Source organism: Microcaecilia unicolor, unplaced genomic scaffold (assembly GCF_901765095.1).
Source record: "Microcaecilia unicolor unplaced genomic scaffold, aMicUni1.1, whole genome shotgun sequence".
Lineage (NCBI taxonomy): Eukaryota > Metazoa > Chordata > Amphibia > Gymnophiona > Siphonopidae > Microcaecilia > Microcaecilia unicolor.
The window spans coordinates 69,154-87,826 of NW_021963500.1; the positions used below are offsets into that span (position 1 = coordinate 69,154).

General features: G+C 47.5%; 1 protein-coding gene across 1 annotated transcript in view; it reads left to right on the plus strand.

The window, feature by feature from the left end:
- Positions 1–15,470, plus strand: part of LOC115459370 (G2/M phase-specific E3 ubiquitin-protein ligase-like) — a gene marked incomplete at its 3' end in the record, with an annotated part of 76,523 nt that extends 61,053 nt beyond the window's left edge. Inside the window, exons 5-6 of the mRNA XM_030189205.1 lie at positions 2,108–2,232; positions 15,305–15,470. Of these exons, the coding sequence (XP_030045065.1) occupies positions 2,108–2,232; positions 15,305–15,470 (291 nt within the window). The remainder of the gene's footprint in view (positions 1–2,107; positions 2,233–15,304) is intronic.
- Positions 15,471–18,673: the final 3,203 nt, after the last annotated feature.

The following is an 18,673-nucleotide window of genomic DNA, read 5'->3' on the forward strand; positions in this document are numbered from 1 at the left end:
GCAGCACTGGAATACAAGGATGCTTCAGATGGCTTGTTGGGAGCAGGAACAGCTTAAGTCTAACCATAAGCTGATGTGCCAGGCTTATTATTCTCTTTGGCAACCTTATGCTGTGCTATTCCCGGGACCCTCTGGTACTTGGGCAGGATGTTCAGACAGCATTCGGCTGGGTGGTACTGTTCCTGGTGTTTCTGTTCCTATTTCACTTTGTTCCTTTGCTGTGAATGGTGGTTTAGGACTGTCCTATCATTTTATTGCTTGATTTTGAATGTCCTGTACCTCAATAAAGATATATTAAAAAAAAAAAAAAAGCATGATCTGCTGCAGCTGAAAGCTTCGGTAGCTGAGATTTTGGAGTTTTTGCAGGACCGTTTGTAGAGGGTACTGTAGGTGATAGTATGTTTTTGAAATCTAGTTCAGAGTAAGCTTTTTTTTTTTTTTTTTTTTTTTTTTTTTTTTGGGCTTCGCATCTGGACATTGTGGGTTTTTTTCAGAGATGTTGAGTTAATCCCAGCTGTCTTGCTATCTGGTAGTTCTGCGATGGGACTTGAATCTGATACTGACAGTCAAGGATTTGAGATATTGCCTTTCTATGATACCATCTAAAATGGGTCTATATTTATTATATGCAGGTACTTTCTCTGTTGTGGGCTCACAATGTAAATTTTTGTACCTGGGGCCATGGAGGTTTGTGAGTTGCCCAGGGTCACCAGGAGCTGCAGTGGGAATCAAACCCAGTTCCACAGATTCTCAGCCCACTGCACTAACCATTAAGCTACTCCCAACCACCATTTGAACTACTGATGGAACTCGCGCTGAAAGACATCACCTTGAAGATGATGTTTTTCCTAACGGCTGTTAGCTCAGCAAGGAGAATTTTTGCAGGCCTTATTGTGTAAAGAATTGTTCCTGATTGTTTTGAAAGGGAAGGTTGTTCTCCAACCTGCTCCCTCTTTTCTTCCAAAGGTGGCAGCCTCATTTCACATTAACAAGTGTATCGCTGCCTGATTTAGGAGAGAAAAGAGAGAATGAGGAAGAAAGAGGTCTGTATTGACTGGACATTTTGAGAGCATTGCAAGGATTTCAGGAGAACACAGGAGTTTGTTTTCCCTGGGGTTTTTTTTTGGGGGGGGGGGTGGAGGCAGAAGAAAGGAGAAGCGGCTTTCAAGGCATTAATAAGCGAGGTGGATTAAGGAGGCTGTCATTTGGATACATACTGAAGGGGTGCCTGGTGCCAGAAATCCTCCAAGGCTCATTCAACCAGGGGGCAGGGGGCCTCTTGAGCGGAGTAGCCTTATTCCTTCACATGGCCCATGCAAGATGACAGTCTGGTTATCGCTGTATTCTTTTGTGAAGCACTATTGATTGGACATGCAGGCACACTTGGATGTGAAGATGCAGCCTTCGGGGTGAGTGAGTTGATGAAGGACTTTACAGGATCTCCCATGTAAGGAATACTGCTTTTTTTTTTTTTTTTTAAATTCCCAAACATCTGGACTGGGGAGGGTTAGTAAGGAAGGAAGGAGAATTAGAGCGTTATTGCTAATTTTCTTTCCTTTATCCGAATAGGCCCATATAGAACCCACCTTATCCTTCAGTTTAGTTTTACCGTAGGAGCAGTGAAGAATGCTGGGAGATGGAAAGATAAGAGTTGGCAGAGTTTGGGGAGATGCAGCATTTTTGTTTTAATTGTAATTATATGAAATGTAACTTTCAATGTTTGTTGTTTGCTCTCTAATCATTGAGGGGATTATAATGTAGTTAGTGCACTGTTAGGGTCATATCTGCTTTGGTATGAAAATGCTGGCTTACTAAAAAGTCAGTGCTCAGTCTTCATCTGCTGGTAGAAGTGTGTGAACCCAAATGTACAGTTCCTGGAGGAACTAAAGCAAAACTTCCCAAACTGTGGGTTGGGACCCCATCTGGAGTAATCACTTAGGTGGGCTCTCTCCATAGGTGTATCATTATTCTGCACCTTCAGTGGGGTCATACAATTTTATTTGACTGCAATCTTGGGGTCACAGTCACAAAGATATGGAAAGTATTGACTAAATTAAGAAAATTAGCATGTAAGCCCTAACTTCTCCTTATTCTACTTGTTTTTCAGACCTGTACAGTTTGTAAGAAGAAAGGTGCCTCAATAGGATGTGTGAAAAGCCGATGCAAGCGAAGTTACCATTTCCCCTGTGGTGTTGAGAGAGAGTGCATTTTTCAGTTCACAGGAAATTTTGGGTATATTTTTATTTTTATTTTCAGTTCAGGACAGTGTCATAGTGATTTTTCCTGTTTTTCATTGATTGTAACTTGGTCATTTTGGCACTTAAAATACTCAAGAATTCACAAAATATTTTTGTACTTCATTTTTCTCCCTTCTCACTCCATGGTGCGACCGCACCTCGACTATAGTACTAGTGAGAGTGTGCACAATTCAAGAACTGGTCATCTCTCAACTGTTGCCCTGAAAATCCATCCAATTTCATTTGTACCCCAGGCTTCCTTCCCCTATCTGTTTGTCTTGCTTCATCCTTCATTTTTGTGTACTTGTTCTCCTTTACCTTGCCCTTTTGCAGAGTCTTAACGGATGTCTGCATTTATTAAGGTTACTAGTGGGACATTTGAGGGTTAGCACAGTAAAATCATGTATAAAGCACTAGTGTAATATGATGCAAAGAGAACAGTAAGTGCTAAGTGTCTTTGAGGAAAGCGTGAGGCAGCAAAGGTTTTACTTTAAGAACGTGCTAGCATTAGTCAAAATGAGGTGGATTATGTTTTTGTTTAGTATGTCTTCTAAATATTTCAAGTGTGTTTTACAGATTTAAAAGAACCTGATGGATTATTTGCTATTTTGATCTATGTCCAGCAAATACTTAAGTGTACCCAGATCACTGGAAAAATTTGAGCTGTTTTCCTATATTTTTCATGGACCTTTGGGAGAGACCATATTGGTAGCCATATTGCAGATTTAATCAAACATAGTAGATGACAGCAGAAAAAGACCTACACAATCCATCCAGTCTGCCCAACAAGACAACTCATGTGTGCTACTTTTGTGTATACCCTACTTTTATTTGTACCTGTGCTCTTCAGGGCACAGACCGTATAAGTCTGCCCAGCACTAGCCCTGCCTCCCACCACCAGCTCTGGCACAGACTGTATAAGTCTGCCCAGCGCTATCCCTGCCTCCCAACCTCCAGTCCTGCCTCCCACCACTGGCTCTGGCACAGACCGTATAAGTCTGCCCCGCACTATCCCCGCCTCCCAACCTCCAGCCCCGCCTCCCACTACCGGCTCTGCTATCCAATCTCGGTTAAGTGGAATGGTTTCTTAGAAGCTCTTTCAGTTTTATATATATACCGTCCTCCATTGAAGAAACACAATACCAACACCAAAATGGTATTCTAAAATTAATAATCCAAGCAAAGTATCTTTTGTGACATAAGTAGTTGAATCAATAAATGCATAGTAGTTTGACTTCCATGACTGCACTGTGAGCCATAGTACATGGAAGTCAAATTACTTTGCATTGACTGATTCAACTACTTATGTCTTCAGGAGATAGGGAAGAAGGTAGCATTGCAAATACTATACCGTTTACTAAAACACCTACACAATCTGGAAAACAAAACAAGGTATTCTTCACAAACTATATTCGGCAAAATACCTCCCTTAGTTGCATCCATAGAACGTGGGTAGAGCCTCATAAAAACACAAAATTAGCCATACTGAATCTGACCAATGGTCCATTTATCCCTGTATCCTGCTTCCACTAGTGGCCAGTACAGGCCACAAGTACCGGGCAGAATCCCAAAGAATAACAGGATTTCATGCTACCAATCTTAGGGATAAGTAGTTGCTTTCCTCATATCACTGGGTTTAAAAAAAAAAAGTTTGTACAAGTTCCTGGAGGAAAACTCTAATTTGCTATTTTCCTCCAGGAACTTGTCCAAACCTTTTTTTTATTTTGTTTTAATTTAGGTATGCTAACAACTGTTACCACATCCTCTGGGAATGAGTTCAGAGCTTAACTGTTTTTTTGAGTGAAAAAAATAACTTCATTGAGTGCCTCTAATCTTTGTACAATACCATACAATATATTTTTATATTCTGTTATGTCCAGAATTCTGGTTCATTGTGAATTACAACAGTTAGGATATTTTGACATAGATAACTCAAAAAAGGTAAGATTGAATTAGATTTCCAAAATTTTAGAAAACAAAAGTTTTCAGTTTCTTCTGAAAAGTCATATAGCCTATTGTTTGATGTGGTTGCGCTGCTGGGTGGCAGATGCAGCTTCTAACAATGGCTGATTTAGCTCCCTTTTCAGGGTAAGCTATTGTTTGAGGACTTGGTGAAGTTGTTGGAAAATCTGGGTGACTCATAGACTCAATGTCTTCCTGAGGACATGCCTATACGTTCTTTTCAGTTGGTTTGGGCTTGCCCTTATCTTTACGACACCTGGTTACGGTCCAGGGCAGCCTAGTTTTCTTATCGATCCAGTCCAGGCAGGGTCTCGGAACTCCCGACTTCATTAGTTCGAGATCCTCCAGATTTCTACTGAAAGAGTGATGGGACACACAGTCCTGTCTTTTCTGCATACGGTGGTTTCTGCCTTCCATCCCATTCCACCTTTTGTCTCTTCCCACTTCTTAGACGTTCACCATATACTCCTATACTATTTAGAAGTGACCAGCGAGTTCCATTGGTCAAATCTTTGCTTCATGCTTTGGTCAGGACCTTAGAAAGGTAATGCAGTTTCCAAAGCCATGCTGGCTCACCATTTTTAGGTTGGCAGATGCGGGTGTAGCAGTTTTGACATCGGGGTGAGCAGACCTTTTGTAAAATAGGCATTAATTTGAAGCTGAAGGGCTGATCTGCAAAAGCACCATTTTATTCAAAATCCATTTAGGGGAGCAGCCGCTCCCCTTGCACCCCACCTAGCTGTGCCTCTGCATAGTGGCAGGGCTGTGGAGTCGAAGTCGACAGCAAGTTTGGGTACATTGAGTCTGAGTTGGAGTCGGCAAAAATGTACCGATTCCGACTCCTCATACTTTATTCAAAAATAAAGTACTTCTCTGCTGTGAATAAAGCTTAGTACCTAGTTGTTTCACTAGTGTGAAGTCCAGCTGAACTATTTTGCTAGAGAGCTTCCCTCTGCTCAGTCTCCATTTGCATTTACTGACCTGCTGTAGAGCGGGTTTTCCCCTTCCTTTTTTCAGTGCCTTGCCCCTTTTTCCCGGCACCATCGCTTCATTTAATTTAGCCAAGGAAGTTTTTCTTCAATGTCCACGAAGGTTCCCAGTGACTTTAAACACTGTACCCAGTGCAATCGGATGATCTCTGGCTAACTGTGTACTCTGCCTTCGTATGAAGAAGAGGACCCAGGTTTCCAGAAAGATTCAATGAGAGGATTTTTGGAGCCAAGTCTGGTTCCATATCATCATGCTGATCAATCCATAGACTGGTGGGTTGTGTCCATCTACCAGCAGGTGGAGATAGAGAGCAATCCTTTTGCCTCCCTATATGTGGTCATGTGCTGCTGGAAACTCCTCAGTATGTTCTCTATCTCAGCAGGTGGTGGTCACACACAGCAGCAGCTCTGGCTAGGTCTCCAAGCCTAATCTTTAGATTTTGTTGAGTACCTGGGGTTGAGGGCTCTTCTTGAGCAAGTGCAAACCTGGTGGTGCCAGGTCCCTCCTTTTCTCCCCCCTCCCGCTGGCTCCGTTAAAGAAAAAAAAAAATTTTGGACGTCCTTAAAGGCGTTTATTTCTACGTTTATTTAAACGTTTATTGCAGCTACTCACTGGGACACCAGGTCGTTACAGCTCGGAGCGAGAAGCAGGTAATTTTTACCTTTTTATAGCGGGCAGGGGGTTCCCCGATCGATCTCCACGTGGCCTATGGTGTCGGAGGGCGAGGGCGCGAAGAATCGCTCCCCGGACCGCGTGTGCGCTTCTAGCGGGGATGCGGGGGTCTTAAAGTCTGATTCGCCCTTGTTGGGTGTCAGTTCGGAGGCCGGTCAGTGTCCCGGGTCTTCCTCCGGTGCGGCGGTTTTTCCCGCCATAAACGCCCATCCCCCCGCTGCTCGCCTCCGCCATCTTGGCCGGCCACTCTGCTCGGACGGCTTCTTCTTGGGCCACCCTTGAGCTGGGAGACGTTAATGCCATGGCCGCCCTTGATTTGGGCGACGGTAAAAAAAGCGGCTAAAGTTAAGCGCCGTTCTTCCCACGCGGCTCCTTCACGGAGTGTCGCGCCGGACGCCATCTTGGATGCGCAGCATGTCTCTCCCCCGCTCTTGCGAGCGCCGGTTGAGGGTGCGTCTAGGGCTGTGGCCCAGGCTGCTGAAGTACACAGTCTGGGGGGTTTCTCCCCCGAGTTTATTTTGCTGCTGCATCAGGCCTTCCTTATGCAAAACGCTGCCCCTTCTCCCTTGTCCGATAAAGGGGTTGAGGCCCCCGGAAGTAAACGCCCTCGGGTGGATTCCCATGCCTTAGAGGACTCTGTTTCCTCTGATGTAGATGAGGGCAGCGTATCTGAGTTCTCCCAACGGTCCTTTGGGGATTCCTTGGAGGAGACGGATTCCCGCTCGGATGGAGCGGATGACCCCTCTGCAGCGCGGATCTTTCGCTCAGAGGATTTGCCCAACCTGTTAGTGCAGGCCATGAGCATTTTGAAGATTTCCTCTCCAGAGGACGTCTCTCCCTCAGCCCCTGTTGGCTCCGCCATTATGCTGGGGACGAAGCGCCCGCCTAGAACCTTCCACGTGCATGATGCCATGCACACCTTAATTTCGGCTCAATGGGATGTCCCGGAAGCGAGCCTCAAAGTGGCTAGGGCTATGTCCCGCCTCTATCCTTTGCCTGAAAGTGAACGGGAGGCCTTTCTTTGGCCTACCGTGGATTCTTTAATCACTGCGGTGACTAAGAAAACGGCGTTGCCGGTGGAAGGTGGCACGGCCCTAAAGGACGCCCAAGACAGAAGATTGGAGGCGGCCTTAAGGTCGTCCTCCGAGGCGGCTGCCTTAAGTTTGCAGGCCTCAGTTTGGGGCTCCTATGTGGCCAGGGCGTGCCTGACGATTGTGCAGTGGGCTTCTCCCTCGGATCCTTCCTTGAGGGCTGATTGGCCGGCCCTGGAATCGGGCTTGGCTTATTTGGCAGACTTACTGTATGATGTCTTGAGAGCCTCGGCTAAAGGTATGGCTCAGACAGTCTCTGCGCGGCGGTGGCTTTGGGTGAAACATTGGTCTGCTGACCACGCCTCTAAGTCCCGCCTGGCTAAGTTGCCTTTTAAAGGCAAGCTGCTTTTTGGGGTGGAGCTGGACAAAATTGTGACCGATCTCGGCACGTCTAAGGGCAAGAGGTTACCAGAGGTCAGGGCTCGGGCCAGTGCTCGCCCCGGTATCTCCAGAGGACGGTTTCAGGAAGCCCGTCGGTACCGCCCGGGCAAGTTGGGCTCCTCTGCCCCCTCTTCCTTCAAGAGGAATTTCTCCCCCAAGCAGCATTCCTTTCGCAGAGACCGCCGTCCCGGAGGTGCGCCCTCCGGTCCTCCCCCAGGGTCTCGTACCCAATGACGGGGTCCTGGTCCATGGCCCAGTGCAGATTGGAGGACGCCTGTCCTCGTTTCTGGGCGAGTGGACCAGGGTAACTTCAGACGCTTGGGTGCTGGAAGTCATCAGAGACGGCTACAAGCTAGAGTTCTGCCGACCCTTAAGAGACGGGTTTGTACTCTCTCCCTGCAAGTCTCTGGTCAAAGCTGTGGCAGTGCAGCAGACCTTGGACAATCTGATCCGCCTGGGAGCGGTCGTTCCGGTGCCAGAAAATCAGCTTGGCAAGGGACGTTACTCCATTTACTTTGTGGTACCAAAGAAAGGAGGTTCTGTACGGCCTATCCTCGACCTCAAAGGGGTCAATCGGGCCTTGAAAGTTCGGCACTTTCGCATGGAGACTCTCCGCTCTGTTATAGCGGCAGTGAAGGCAGGGGAGTTCCTGGCATCCTTGGACATCAAGGAAGCGTACTTGCATATTCCCATCTGGCCTCCTCATCAACGCTTTCTGCATTTTACAGTCCTGGGCCGACACTTCCAGTTCAGAGCCCTCCCGTTCGGGTTGGCTACTGCTCCACGGACCTTCTCCAAAGTAATGGTGGTCATCGCGGCCTTCCTGCGAAAGGAAGGAGTACAAGTCCATCCTTATCTGGACGACTGGTTGATCCGAGCCCCCTCTTATGCAGAGTGCGGCAAAGCTGTGGACCGGGTGATTGCTCTTTTGAGCTCCCTGGGGTGGATCATCAACTGGGAGAAAAGCCAGCTGCGCCCGACTCAGTCCCTGGAGTATCTGGGAGTTCGATTCGACACCCAAGTGGGCAGAGTGTTCCTGCCGGACAATCGGATTGTCAAACTTCAGGCTCAGGTGGACCAGTTCCTAGTAGCCTCTCCGCTTCGGGCTTGGAACTATGTGCAGCTGTTGGGCTCTGACGGCCACGATGGAAGTAGTGCCCTGGGCCAGGGCTCATATGAGACCACTACAACACTCTCTGCTGCAGCGCTGGACTCCGGTGTCGGAGGATTATGCTGTGCGCCTTCCCTTGGACCCAGCAGTGCGCAAGGCGCTGAGCTGGTGGCTGAAGACAGACAAGTTGTCTGCAGGGATGCCTCTCGTGACCCCGGAGTGGATTGTCGTCACGACGGATGCCTCTTTGACGGGCTGGGGAGCCCACTGCTTGGGAAGGACAGCGCAGGGGCTCTGGTCTCCTGCAGAGGCAAAGTGGTCTATCAACCTCCTGGAACTCAGAGCCATTCGGTTGGCGCTTTTGGAGTTCCTCCCGGTACTGGCGTTGAAGCCAATACGGGTCCTGTCGGACAATGCCACGGCTGTGGCCTATGTCAACCGCCAGGGAGGTACCAAGAGCGCCCCTCTAGCCAAGGAAGCCATGAATCTATGCCAGTGGGCGGAAGCGAACCTGGAGCAGCTGTCAGCGGCCCACATTGCCGGAGTCATGAATGTCAAGGCGGACTTTCTCAGTCGCCATACCTTGGATCCCGGAGAGTGGCAGTTATCGGCTCAGGCGTTCTTGGACATCACGAAGCGCTGGGGCCAGCCGAGCCTAGATCTGATGGCGTCATCGGCCAATTGCCAAGTGCCGCGCTTTTTCAGCAGAGGACGGGACCCTCGATCTCTGAGAGTAGATGCTCTTCTCCAACGGTGGCCGACACAAGAGCTTCTCTGTGTTCCCGCCCTGGCCCATGTTGGGCAGGGTACTAGACCGGGTGGCAAAGCATCCGGGCCGGATAATCCTGGTGGGTCCGGACTGGCCCAGACGTCCCTGGTATGCGGACTTGATCAGGCTCTCAGTGGACGACCCTCTGCGGCTGCCAGTGGAGCAGGGCCTGTTGCATCAGGGTCCCGAGGTGATGGAGGATCCCTCCCCCTTTGGTCTTACGGCCTGGCTATTGAGCGGCAGCGTCTGAGGAAGAAGGGCTTCTCAGACAAGGTCATCGCCACTATGCTGAGAGCGAGGAAGCGCTCTACTTCTACTGCTTACGCCAGGGTTTGGCGTACCTTTGCAGCGTGGTGTGAAGCAGGCTCACTTTCTCCCTTCAGTGCTCCAATTTCTTCAGTGCTGGCATTCCTGCAAGAAGGTCTGGAGAAAGGCCTGTCGCTCAGTTCCCTTAAAGTCCAGGTAGCGGCTCTGGCTTGCTTCAGGGGCCGCCTGAAGGGTGCTTCCCTGGCTTCGTGGATTTGACGTCGTTCTCGGCACCAAGGAGCCTCGATGACTAGCTTTGGGCGAACTCCCTCGACGCATGGTGCCAGGAGTTAGGGTATCCAAGGATTCGGCACCTGAGAAGCGGCGGTGCCGGGAAAACCACTCCCCTTCCATACAGGAGGTGCTGATGCTTCGATCTCCCAGTAGCCAAGATCCAGCTCCCGCATTGAACCCCAGCAGCTCTGCAACCTAAGCCTGAACAGGCACCCGGGCCTTGCTCCCTGAGCTGCTCGATGGCCTTTTGCAATGGTGTGCGGCGGTGGTGCTTGTGCCTACCCTACCTCCCGTTGTGGCCATGCTTGGCCCTCAGCCTGCGGTACGGCCTCTGACACCAATGATACGGCTCCACTGTTGACTGCCACCCAAGCCAGCACTCTCAACATCAGTGGAGGAATCTTCGCCGGAGCTAGGCGGGAGTCGGCTCCTCCATGTTGAGGCAGGTTCGGTTTCGACACTCTCACCAGGAGGTATTGTCTGACACCTAGGAGGAACGCTCATGGGATTCAGAGGAGGATCCAAGGTATTTTTCCTAAGATGAGTCCTATGGAATTCCCTCTGAACCCTCCCCTCCACCTGAAAGGAGACTGTTTCCTCCGTACAGCCTTTTGTTTCCTCCTTTTGACAAGGAAATGGCTACGCCGTTCCATTTCCTTTGGAGGTGGAGGATGAGCCCAGGACTAAGGTGCTCGAGGTCCTGGACTACACATCTCCTCCTAGAGAGCCTGTGACTGTCCCTTTCCACGAGGTACTCCAGGAAGCCCTCATTCGGAATTGGGAGTCCCCTCTTTTGTCCTGGTCATGGTCAAGAAAATCGATACCATGTACCAGATCCACAGTACACCTGGCTTTGATAAACCTCAGTTGCTTCACAATTCTGTGGTGGTGGAATCCGCTCTCAAAAGAGCCAGGAGTTCTAGAGACTGTCGGTGCCCCCAGGCAGAGAAACTAGGACCTTGGATTCTTTTAGGATGTTCCACGCTTCTATGCTCATGTCACGTATCCAGTCTTACCAGTTGTTCATGAGTGCACAAGATGCTTGACTTAGCTGACCCTCTCCTACCGGAGCAGGCTGAGTCACTTCGCCAGTTGGCCAAGCAGCAGAAGGCGTGTCGAAAGTTCTTGGTCAGGGGTACTTACGAAACTTTTGATGTGGCATCCAGGATCTCTGCCCAAAGTATAGCAATGTGCATACTCTCATGGCTGCGTGTTTCTGACTTCGAACAGTCGGTTCAGCAGAGGATGGCAGAGGGGATAACCTATTTGGAGAGAAGGTTGAAGAGGTTACTGACCAGATCAAGAAACATACTGATACATCTTTTCTCTCTTCCACAGATGCCTTCTGCATCTGCCTCCACGTCTAGGAAGGGGCCTTATTTCTCTGAGATGCTAGTACGCTTCCTCTTCTTGCTAGCCTGTTCATGCAAAGCCCCAGCGTGCTCGTTCTCATCAACAGTGTGCACCCAAGGTCCCTGCTTCTCCCTATTCAAAGCAGGGGACAGGTTTTTGACTGGCTCCAACAGAGCATAGCTGCAGTACCAGTGTCCGTTCTGGACAACTTGCTGGTTGGGGGGAGGCTGAAGTTTTTTCATGAAAGGTGGCCACTTGTAAGTTCTGACCAATGGGTTCTCCAAATAGTCTGTCTCAAATATGCCTTCAGTTGGTATCAGAAATCACCAAATTGCCCACCAAGATCTTTCCTTCAGCTGTCAACAGAAACGTACTTGCAGAAAAGTTCTCTGCCCTTCTGAAGACCCATGTGGTTGAACCTGTTCCATCAGTGGAAGAAGGGTGGGGATTCTATTCTAGGTACTTCTTGTGCAGAAGAAAACGGAGGATGCATCTCATCCTAGATCTAAGGATTCTGAACAAATTCCTGGTCAAAGAAAAGTTCAGGATTGTTTCCCTGGGCACCCTTCTCCCCATGATTCAGGAAAACTATTGGCTATGCTCTCTGGAGTTGAAGGATGCGTATATTGCATCCCAATACTTCCAGGCCATCAAAATTATCTACGATTTTGGCTGGGAACACATCACTACCAATACCGCGTGTTCCCTTTTGGCCTCTCATCAGCTCCGAGGGTTTTCACCAAATGTCTAGTGTTAGTTGCAGCATTACTACGCAGACTGGGAGTCCATGTGTTTCCCTATCTTGAAGATTGGCTGGTGAAGAGTACCTCGAGTCAATGCCGAGGACGATTCGGTTACTAGAGCTACTGAGGTTCGTTTTAAACTACCCCAAGTCCCACCTTCGCACTGCCCAGCAATTGGAGTTCATAGGGGCCCTGCTTGACACAGATGGTTTAAGCTTACCTTCCGGGGCCAAGAGCAGACATTTTCATCACTCTGGCGTCTCAGTTTCGAGCCTCTCTCAGCTGGTCATGGCTCAGCAGATGTTGAGGCTGTTGAGCCACATGGCTTCCACAGTTTGTGACTTCCATGACACACCTCCATATGAGATCTGCTCAATGGACCCTAGCTTCTCAGTGGTATCAAGCCACGGGGAATCTGGAAGATGTTATTTGAGTGTCCCCAGAGCTTGTTCGATCACTTCAGTGGTGGACCATTTGATCCAGTTTGACTCTGGGACTTCATTCCAAATGCCTTGGCTGCAAAAAATGCTGATGACAGATGCATCCCTCCTGAGTTGGAGAGCTCATGTGGATGGGCTCCACACTCAAGGTGTTTGGTCCTCCCAGGAAACGAATCTTCAGATCAATCTCCTGGAGCTCCGTGCGATTTGGAATTCTCTAAAGGTTTTCAGAGATTGGCTGTCTTGCCAAATTGTGCTCATTCAAACAGACAACCAGGTTGCTATGTATTACACCAACAAGCAGGGGGCACCGGATCACGCCCTCTTTGTCAGGAGTTCATCCGGATGTGGCATTGGGCTCGCCACCATGGCATGTACCTACGAGCCACTTCTCCGGCGGGCAAAAACAGCCTGGCCGACAGAGTGAGTGCACGAGTGGTCTCTCAGCATGACTGTTGTCCAAGATCTTCCAAGTGTGGGGCACCCTCTCAGTGAATCCCTTTGCCACTTAAATCCACAAAGTCCACAAAGTCTGTTCCAGGCTTCAGACCCACAGCAGCTGAGCGTCAGATGCCTTTTTTCTCCATTGGGGGACAGGTCTGCTGTATGTGTATCCTCCCATGTCTTGTGATCATGCTGGGCTGACCCTATAGGGTCATGTCACAGCTTATAATGTCAGAGCCATGGCTGCGTCAGTAGCCCACTTGAAGTCAGCCTCCATTGAAAAAATTTGCAAGGCTGCGATGTGGTCTTGAGTCCACACATTCACATCTCATTACTCTTTTGAGCAGGATATCCGACGCGACAGTCGGTTCGGGCAGACATTATTGCAGAATCTGTTTGGTGTCTAGAAATTAACTCCACCCCCTAGGCCTGTTTTTGTTCTATTCCAGGCTGCACTGTCATTCAGCTTGTATATAGTTCCAGGTTAATCTGAGTTATGTCCTCTCCGTTGCATGGCCCAGTTGACTAATGTGTTCTCAGTGAGCCTGGATGCTAGGGATTCCCTACTTGTGAGACTAAATAGGCCTGCTTGTCCTCTGAGAAAGCGAAGATAGTTACCTGTGGCAACTATTCTCAGAGGACAGCAGGCCTTATTTTCTCACAATCCCTCCCACCTCCCCTTGAATTTGAGCGGAAAGGCACTCCATGCATGGTGGAGCGTGTCTCACACTCTACAAAGCTGCTACTTATGCTAGTCATAAGTCCTTGACACTGCGACACGTGTCTGTCTTCAGTCAGACCATTCACCATTGTGAGCTGAAACAATTCAAATGGAGGTCCTACTAATTAAGATTTAATTGCGTTACTGCCAGATGGACCAGAGGATGGATGTGTTTGACTTCTCACAGTAAATGAGATAGTAAATGAGAGATGAGTATGCACCAATAATATGCCTTTCATATTACTGCTGAAACAAGACCGGGACGGGAAATAGAAGGGACATCCACTAGGCAGATGCCGCCACTCGCTACACCATTATTCAAAACACATACCAAACCCAAACATATGTCAATGATGTGGGGAACTGGATTTGATTCCCACTGCAGCTTCTTGTGACTCTGGGCAAGTCACTTAACCCTCTTTACCTCGGGTACAAATCAGTACCTGTATATACTATGTAAACCGCTTTGAATGTAGTTGCAAAAACCATAGAAAGTTGGTATATTGAGTCCTATTTCCCTTCCCTTCCCTCTTACCTACCATATGTTCCATCTTCGCTTATACCTACACTGTCTTTTATAATGTTCTGTTTTGTATTGTGTTAGCATTGTAAGTAGTATACTATCTTTACTTAAGAAAAGCTCTCTTTCAATCAGTATAAGCTGGATTTCAGAATTGCGTTCAAATTCATAAAGAACTTGAAATTATAAATTTAAACAAATGGAGCCTCATAAGTTTAGGGTGCCTACATGGATGATTAAAACCCTTTAACAAACTCCTCATCATAGGCTCCTCTAGTAGTATACTATGCCATGCTGTCCTCGGAAATACCTGCTACAGGTAGGTATCATCACTTTACAGTTGGAAAGTTAAATGAAAAACTGAGTTCCACATAATGTTCTCCTTGACAGGGAGAAAGTTTGTAATGAAAACATATATAATGGGGATTATCCATATTCAATTCTGAATGTCTTAGTACATCATTTAAAGGTTATTCTGCCCTCCAAAAGCAGCCAACGTAACTTCTGAAAAAGTGTTGTTACCAGCCAAATCTGCGAGCACAGCAAAGTCTGTTTTTCAGACTTACCAACAGGTGAGCAATGGTAAAGGAGAAAACCAGAAAAAAAGTAGAACTATCAGTAGAAATGTTGGTGCCAAATGATCTCTCTTCCACATGTAGTACAGAATAATCAAGTACCAACAAATACAATTGGGCCAAGAAAATGCAGTGAAAAATTGCACAAATGATACAAATTGTATTAGATTCCACCGACCTGATTAAAAAAAAAAATCTTGTTGTCTGTGCATATTATATGAAATCCAGATAGAGGCTCTTTGTACCAGCACAAGCATTGAGGTGTATATTAGCAGTGAATATGAGAGCCTGAGAATCTTCAACATCCCCTGGCATAGGAGAGATGTTCATTTCTGTTATAATATGCTCAAAATTAACCAATTTGAGTGAAATCTGTGGAGTCTTCACTAATAAAAACTCATCCACTGAGCTTGAGATTGGTGTTTGAAACTTGGTGGTATAAGCTTGTGTTATCCTTTCTTTTCCATTATGAGGGACAGAAAAAAATACAAAGGAGGAAAGAAAGATGGCAGAAGATAGAGCTAAAGCATGCCCATTAGGACTGTTAACTATTTTGGATCACACCTTAACACTTTAAGCTCCTAAAAAAGGAATTGGTGCACTCTACCAAGGATTACCATGTACTATTAGAAAGCAAATTTTTTTTTTTAATCCTGCCTCTAGAGTGTTTCCACGACTAATGATTTTTCTTTTAGTTCTAATAGGGTTAATTTAATATTATGAGTAAGTGAAACTTTATTTTATTTTGTTTTAAGGTCATATTGCTGGGATCATCGACCAGTGCAAAACAGTTCAACAGTCAGGCATCCAGAGTCTTCCCCCTGCACAGTATGTTTAGAATTTGTTGAACATCTTCCATCTTATAGCGTATTGCAAAGTCCCTGTTGTAAAACTGCTTGGTTTCATCGGCATTGCTTACAGGTGAGGACATCTTAACTTTGTAGCAGTTTGCATTTTGAATTTCCATCAGAAACTGGACTTTGGCTGCATAAAACACAGTACACTTCAGATTGCAATGTAAGCAGCATTTAAAGCTTTTGAATTAGGGTGTTCTCTATTAACAAGCAAGATGAAATCAGCCATTCTAGTAGGTGGTGATATTGGCTTTTGCCAAGCTCTGAGAGACTGTCTTGTAAATGTGCTTGGGAATTCCCAGGTGCACATTAGCCTCCATGGTTCCTCAGTATTTTGTTTGAGCTACTCGACATTAGACTGCCAAGTGTCACTAGTGCCAAAGAACATGGTGTCACTGGACCAGATAAGGCAAAATGGTAGCACCAAAATACACGCTATTATTGTAAGGCTTTTCCAAGGATATGCAGAGATGTTGAGATACCTGGTATACTGGAACACCAGACACACCACTCAGCTGACTAGGTGGCATTAGAGACATCTTGGTATTGAAGTCTGATGCATTGCTGAGGCCCTCATACAAGTAGTCTTCAATCCACTCCACTCACCTGTAATTCTTGCATTTATCAATAATAGTAAGGACCTGCCTCCAGTTAAGCTAGGAATCCTGAAAAAGCTAGGTACTAATACTCACTATTCCATTTGGTCTGGGCCTCCACCAGCCGTTGTTGATAAACCACCACACTTTAACAAATCCCCCCAATCACGGAGAGAGGGGGATCGTATAGGGCTCATACACCCTGCTATGTGCCCTTCTTACCAGAATGGCCACTGAGCTCCCTTCAAACCACTTCTCACAAATGTCTAGAAACACTCTGCATGTGTATAGGACTTGAACTACTGCGGGTTTGTGTGGAAGATGCCTGTAGTTCTCCCTCCCTCCCTCTCTCATGGCAGCACTTCAGATTTCGACACCGCATCCGAATATGCCAGTACAGTTGCCATTTTACAGTATTGGGGCCCAACAGAGCATTCGGCTGCATCGGGATCTTTGTTTTCTTTGGAATGTATTTTGCTCTTACACCGGGCCTCTTTACTGAAGCAGGGAGAGTCAGAATTGCTGCAAGGTGCCTCCAGGAGTGAGCAGATGGGGCTATCTCTGCTTCTCCCTCCTCAACGGATGTGGCCTTTATCTATTTAGAGGAGTCATTGTTGAAGGAGCTGTTAGAAGAGGGAGATGATCTGAAAGTACCGAGGTTGTATGTTTCATAAAGTGGAGCTCAGTAGTCATATTTCTCAGTCACTGGCGATCTTTCCATTGAGGAGCCTTCTGCTTCAGTGTAAGGTGTTACATCTTAGTCAACCATGAGGGGGCTTAGGCTTCTAAGGCCTTCCCAATGCATCCAGACATTCAGGATCTGATAACAGAAGAATGGGTCTCACCAGACACGGGGCTGAGAGTGAGAAGGGCCATGACTTGCCTCTACCTGTTCCAGAGGAGAAAAATAAATTGCAGCTTCCCAGGGTGGGCTCCCTGATTACAATAGTGACTAAGAATACCACCTTTCTGGTGGAAGTGGGCTTTGCCCTAAAAGCCATACACCAGTGTTTTTCAACCAGTGTGCTGCAGCGGGGAGTACGGGCATCCCCTCCTTCCACCTCTCTGATCTCTCTCCTGTCTGCCACAATCTTCAAACTTTGTGATTTCCGGCAGGTATTAGAACAGCCCTTCCTTCTGACATAACTTCTTTTGCCATGCACTAGGGACTTGGCAAAGGGAAAGCCTTGGGACTGCCAGTGGAAGGCCTGTTCTAATTGCTGCCGGCAATGAAAAGTTTGAAGTATCAGAGTGGAGAGAGAGAGGCCTGTGATGTGAGCCACTAAGCAGCCACCTAAACTGTAAGTTCTGTACACAACTTACCCACATTCTCTATGGCCTGCCTGACCACTAGACTGCCTATTCCTGCAGACCTTTTAACAGCCCACAGCCTATACTTCCTGCCCTACCAGGTCATTAAGCAAGTCTGTACTGTGGGCAGGCCTGCGGTCTATACTTCTAGTCAAGGCTTTTACAGTTCTTTTGGTTTCCCAAAGATATGCACAGATAACACTCAGATGTTTAGCATATGTAATGAAACCACGTAGGTTTTATTTGCATACTGTAGGTCAATGTACTTCTGTGTACAATTGCCAGGAATCGGGGATACAGCATACAAACCTGGAATTGGGAGCACAACAACTCTTCAGACTCCTTCCTGTCTGTCTTTAGAGCTCTGCACTAATGGTGGCCGTGTGGGAAAGTAAGGCACTTGGTAGATCAATTTTATTACCCATGATTAATTTTTTTTTTACCACGCTTAATAAATATTGCATTAATCACGATATGTAGCCTTGATTTTTTTTATTTTTTTGTTACATTTGTACCCCGCGCTTTCCCACTCATGGCAGGCTCAATGTGGCAGGCAATGGAGGGTTAAGTGACTTGCCCAGAGTCACAAGGAGCTACCTGTGCTGGGAATCGAACTCAGTTCCTCAGGACCAAAGTCCACCACCCTAACCACTAGGCTGAATGTGAAAGATCAGTACCAAACAGACATAGGGCAGGAGGTGATAAAAGAAACAGCAATTGGAAAGGAGGCCCTGGAAACAGAGTTAAGAGCACAGACAGAGGAAAGCAGAATCAAAGATTGAGAACAAGATGGTTGGAATAGTTTTGAAGGAGTGGGAGGTCCCTGGTTTATTCCTGTGCAGGTCCAAGCTAATGAAGTAGCTGTACCCATTCCTTAGGGCAGACATGGCTACATCTGTTCCCTGTGCCTAGGGTCAGTGCCCTGATTATAACTAAGAAGACAGTTGCTGTGAAGGGTAGCTTGGCCCTTGAGTACCTACTTGAAAGCAAAGTGGAGATGTTCCTGAAGCGCCTCCTTCAGGTCTATGACCCTTGTGGTGCTGGCAGCCATATGTGGGGGCTGTATGGCCAGGGCTGTACTCCACTGGGTATGTCATCTTTCTCCGAGGACAAGCAGGCTGCTTGTTCTCACTGATGGGTGACGTCCACGGCAGCCCCTCCAATTGGAAACTTCACTAGCAAAGGCCTTTGCTAGTCCTCGTGTACCCATGCGCACCGTGCATGCGCGGCCGTCTTCCCGCCCGAACCGGCTCGTGTTCGTCAGTCTTCTTTTGTCCGCGCTTGGTGCGGTCGTGTTTACGCCGTTCGCGCCCCTTAAGTTGACCCTCGCGCGTCTTTTGACCCCGATAAGTTTCCTTTCGTT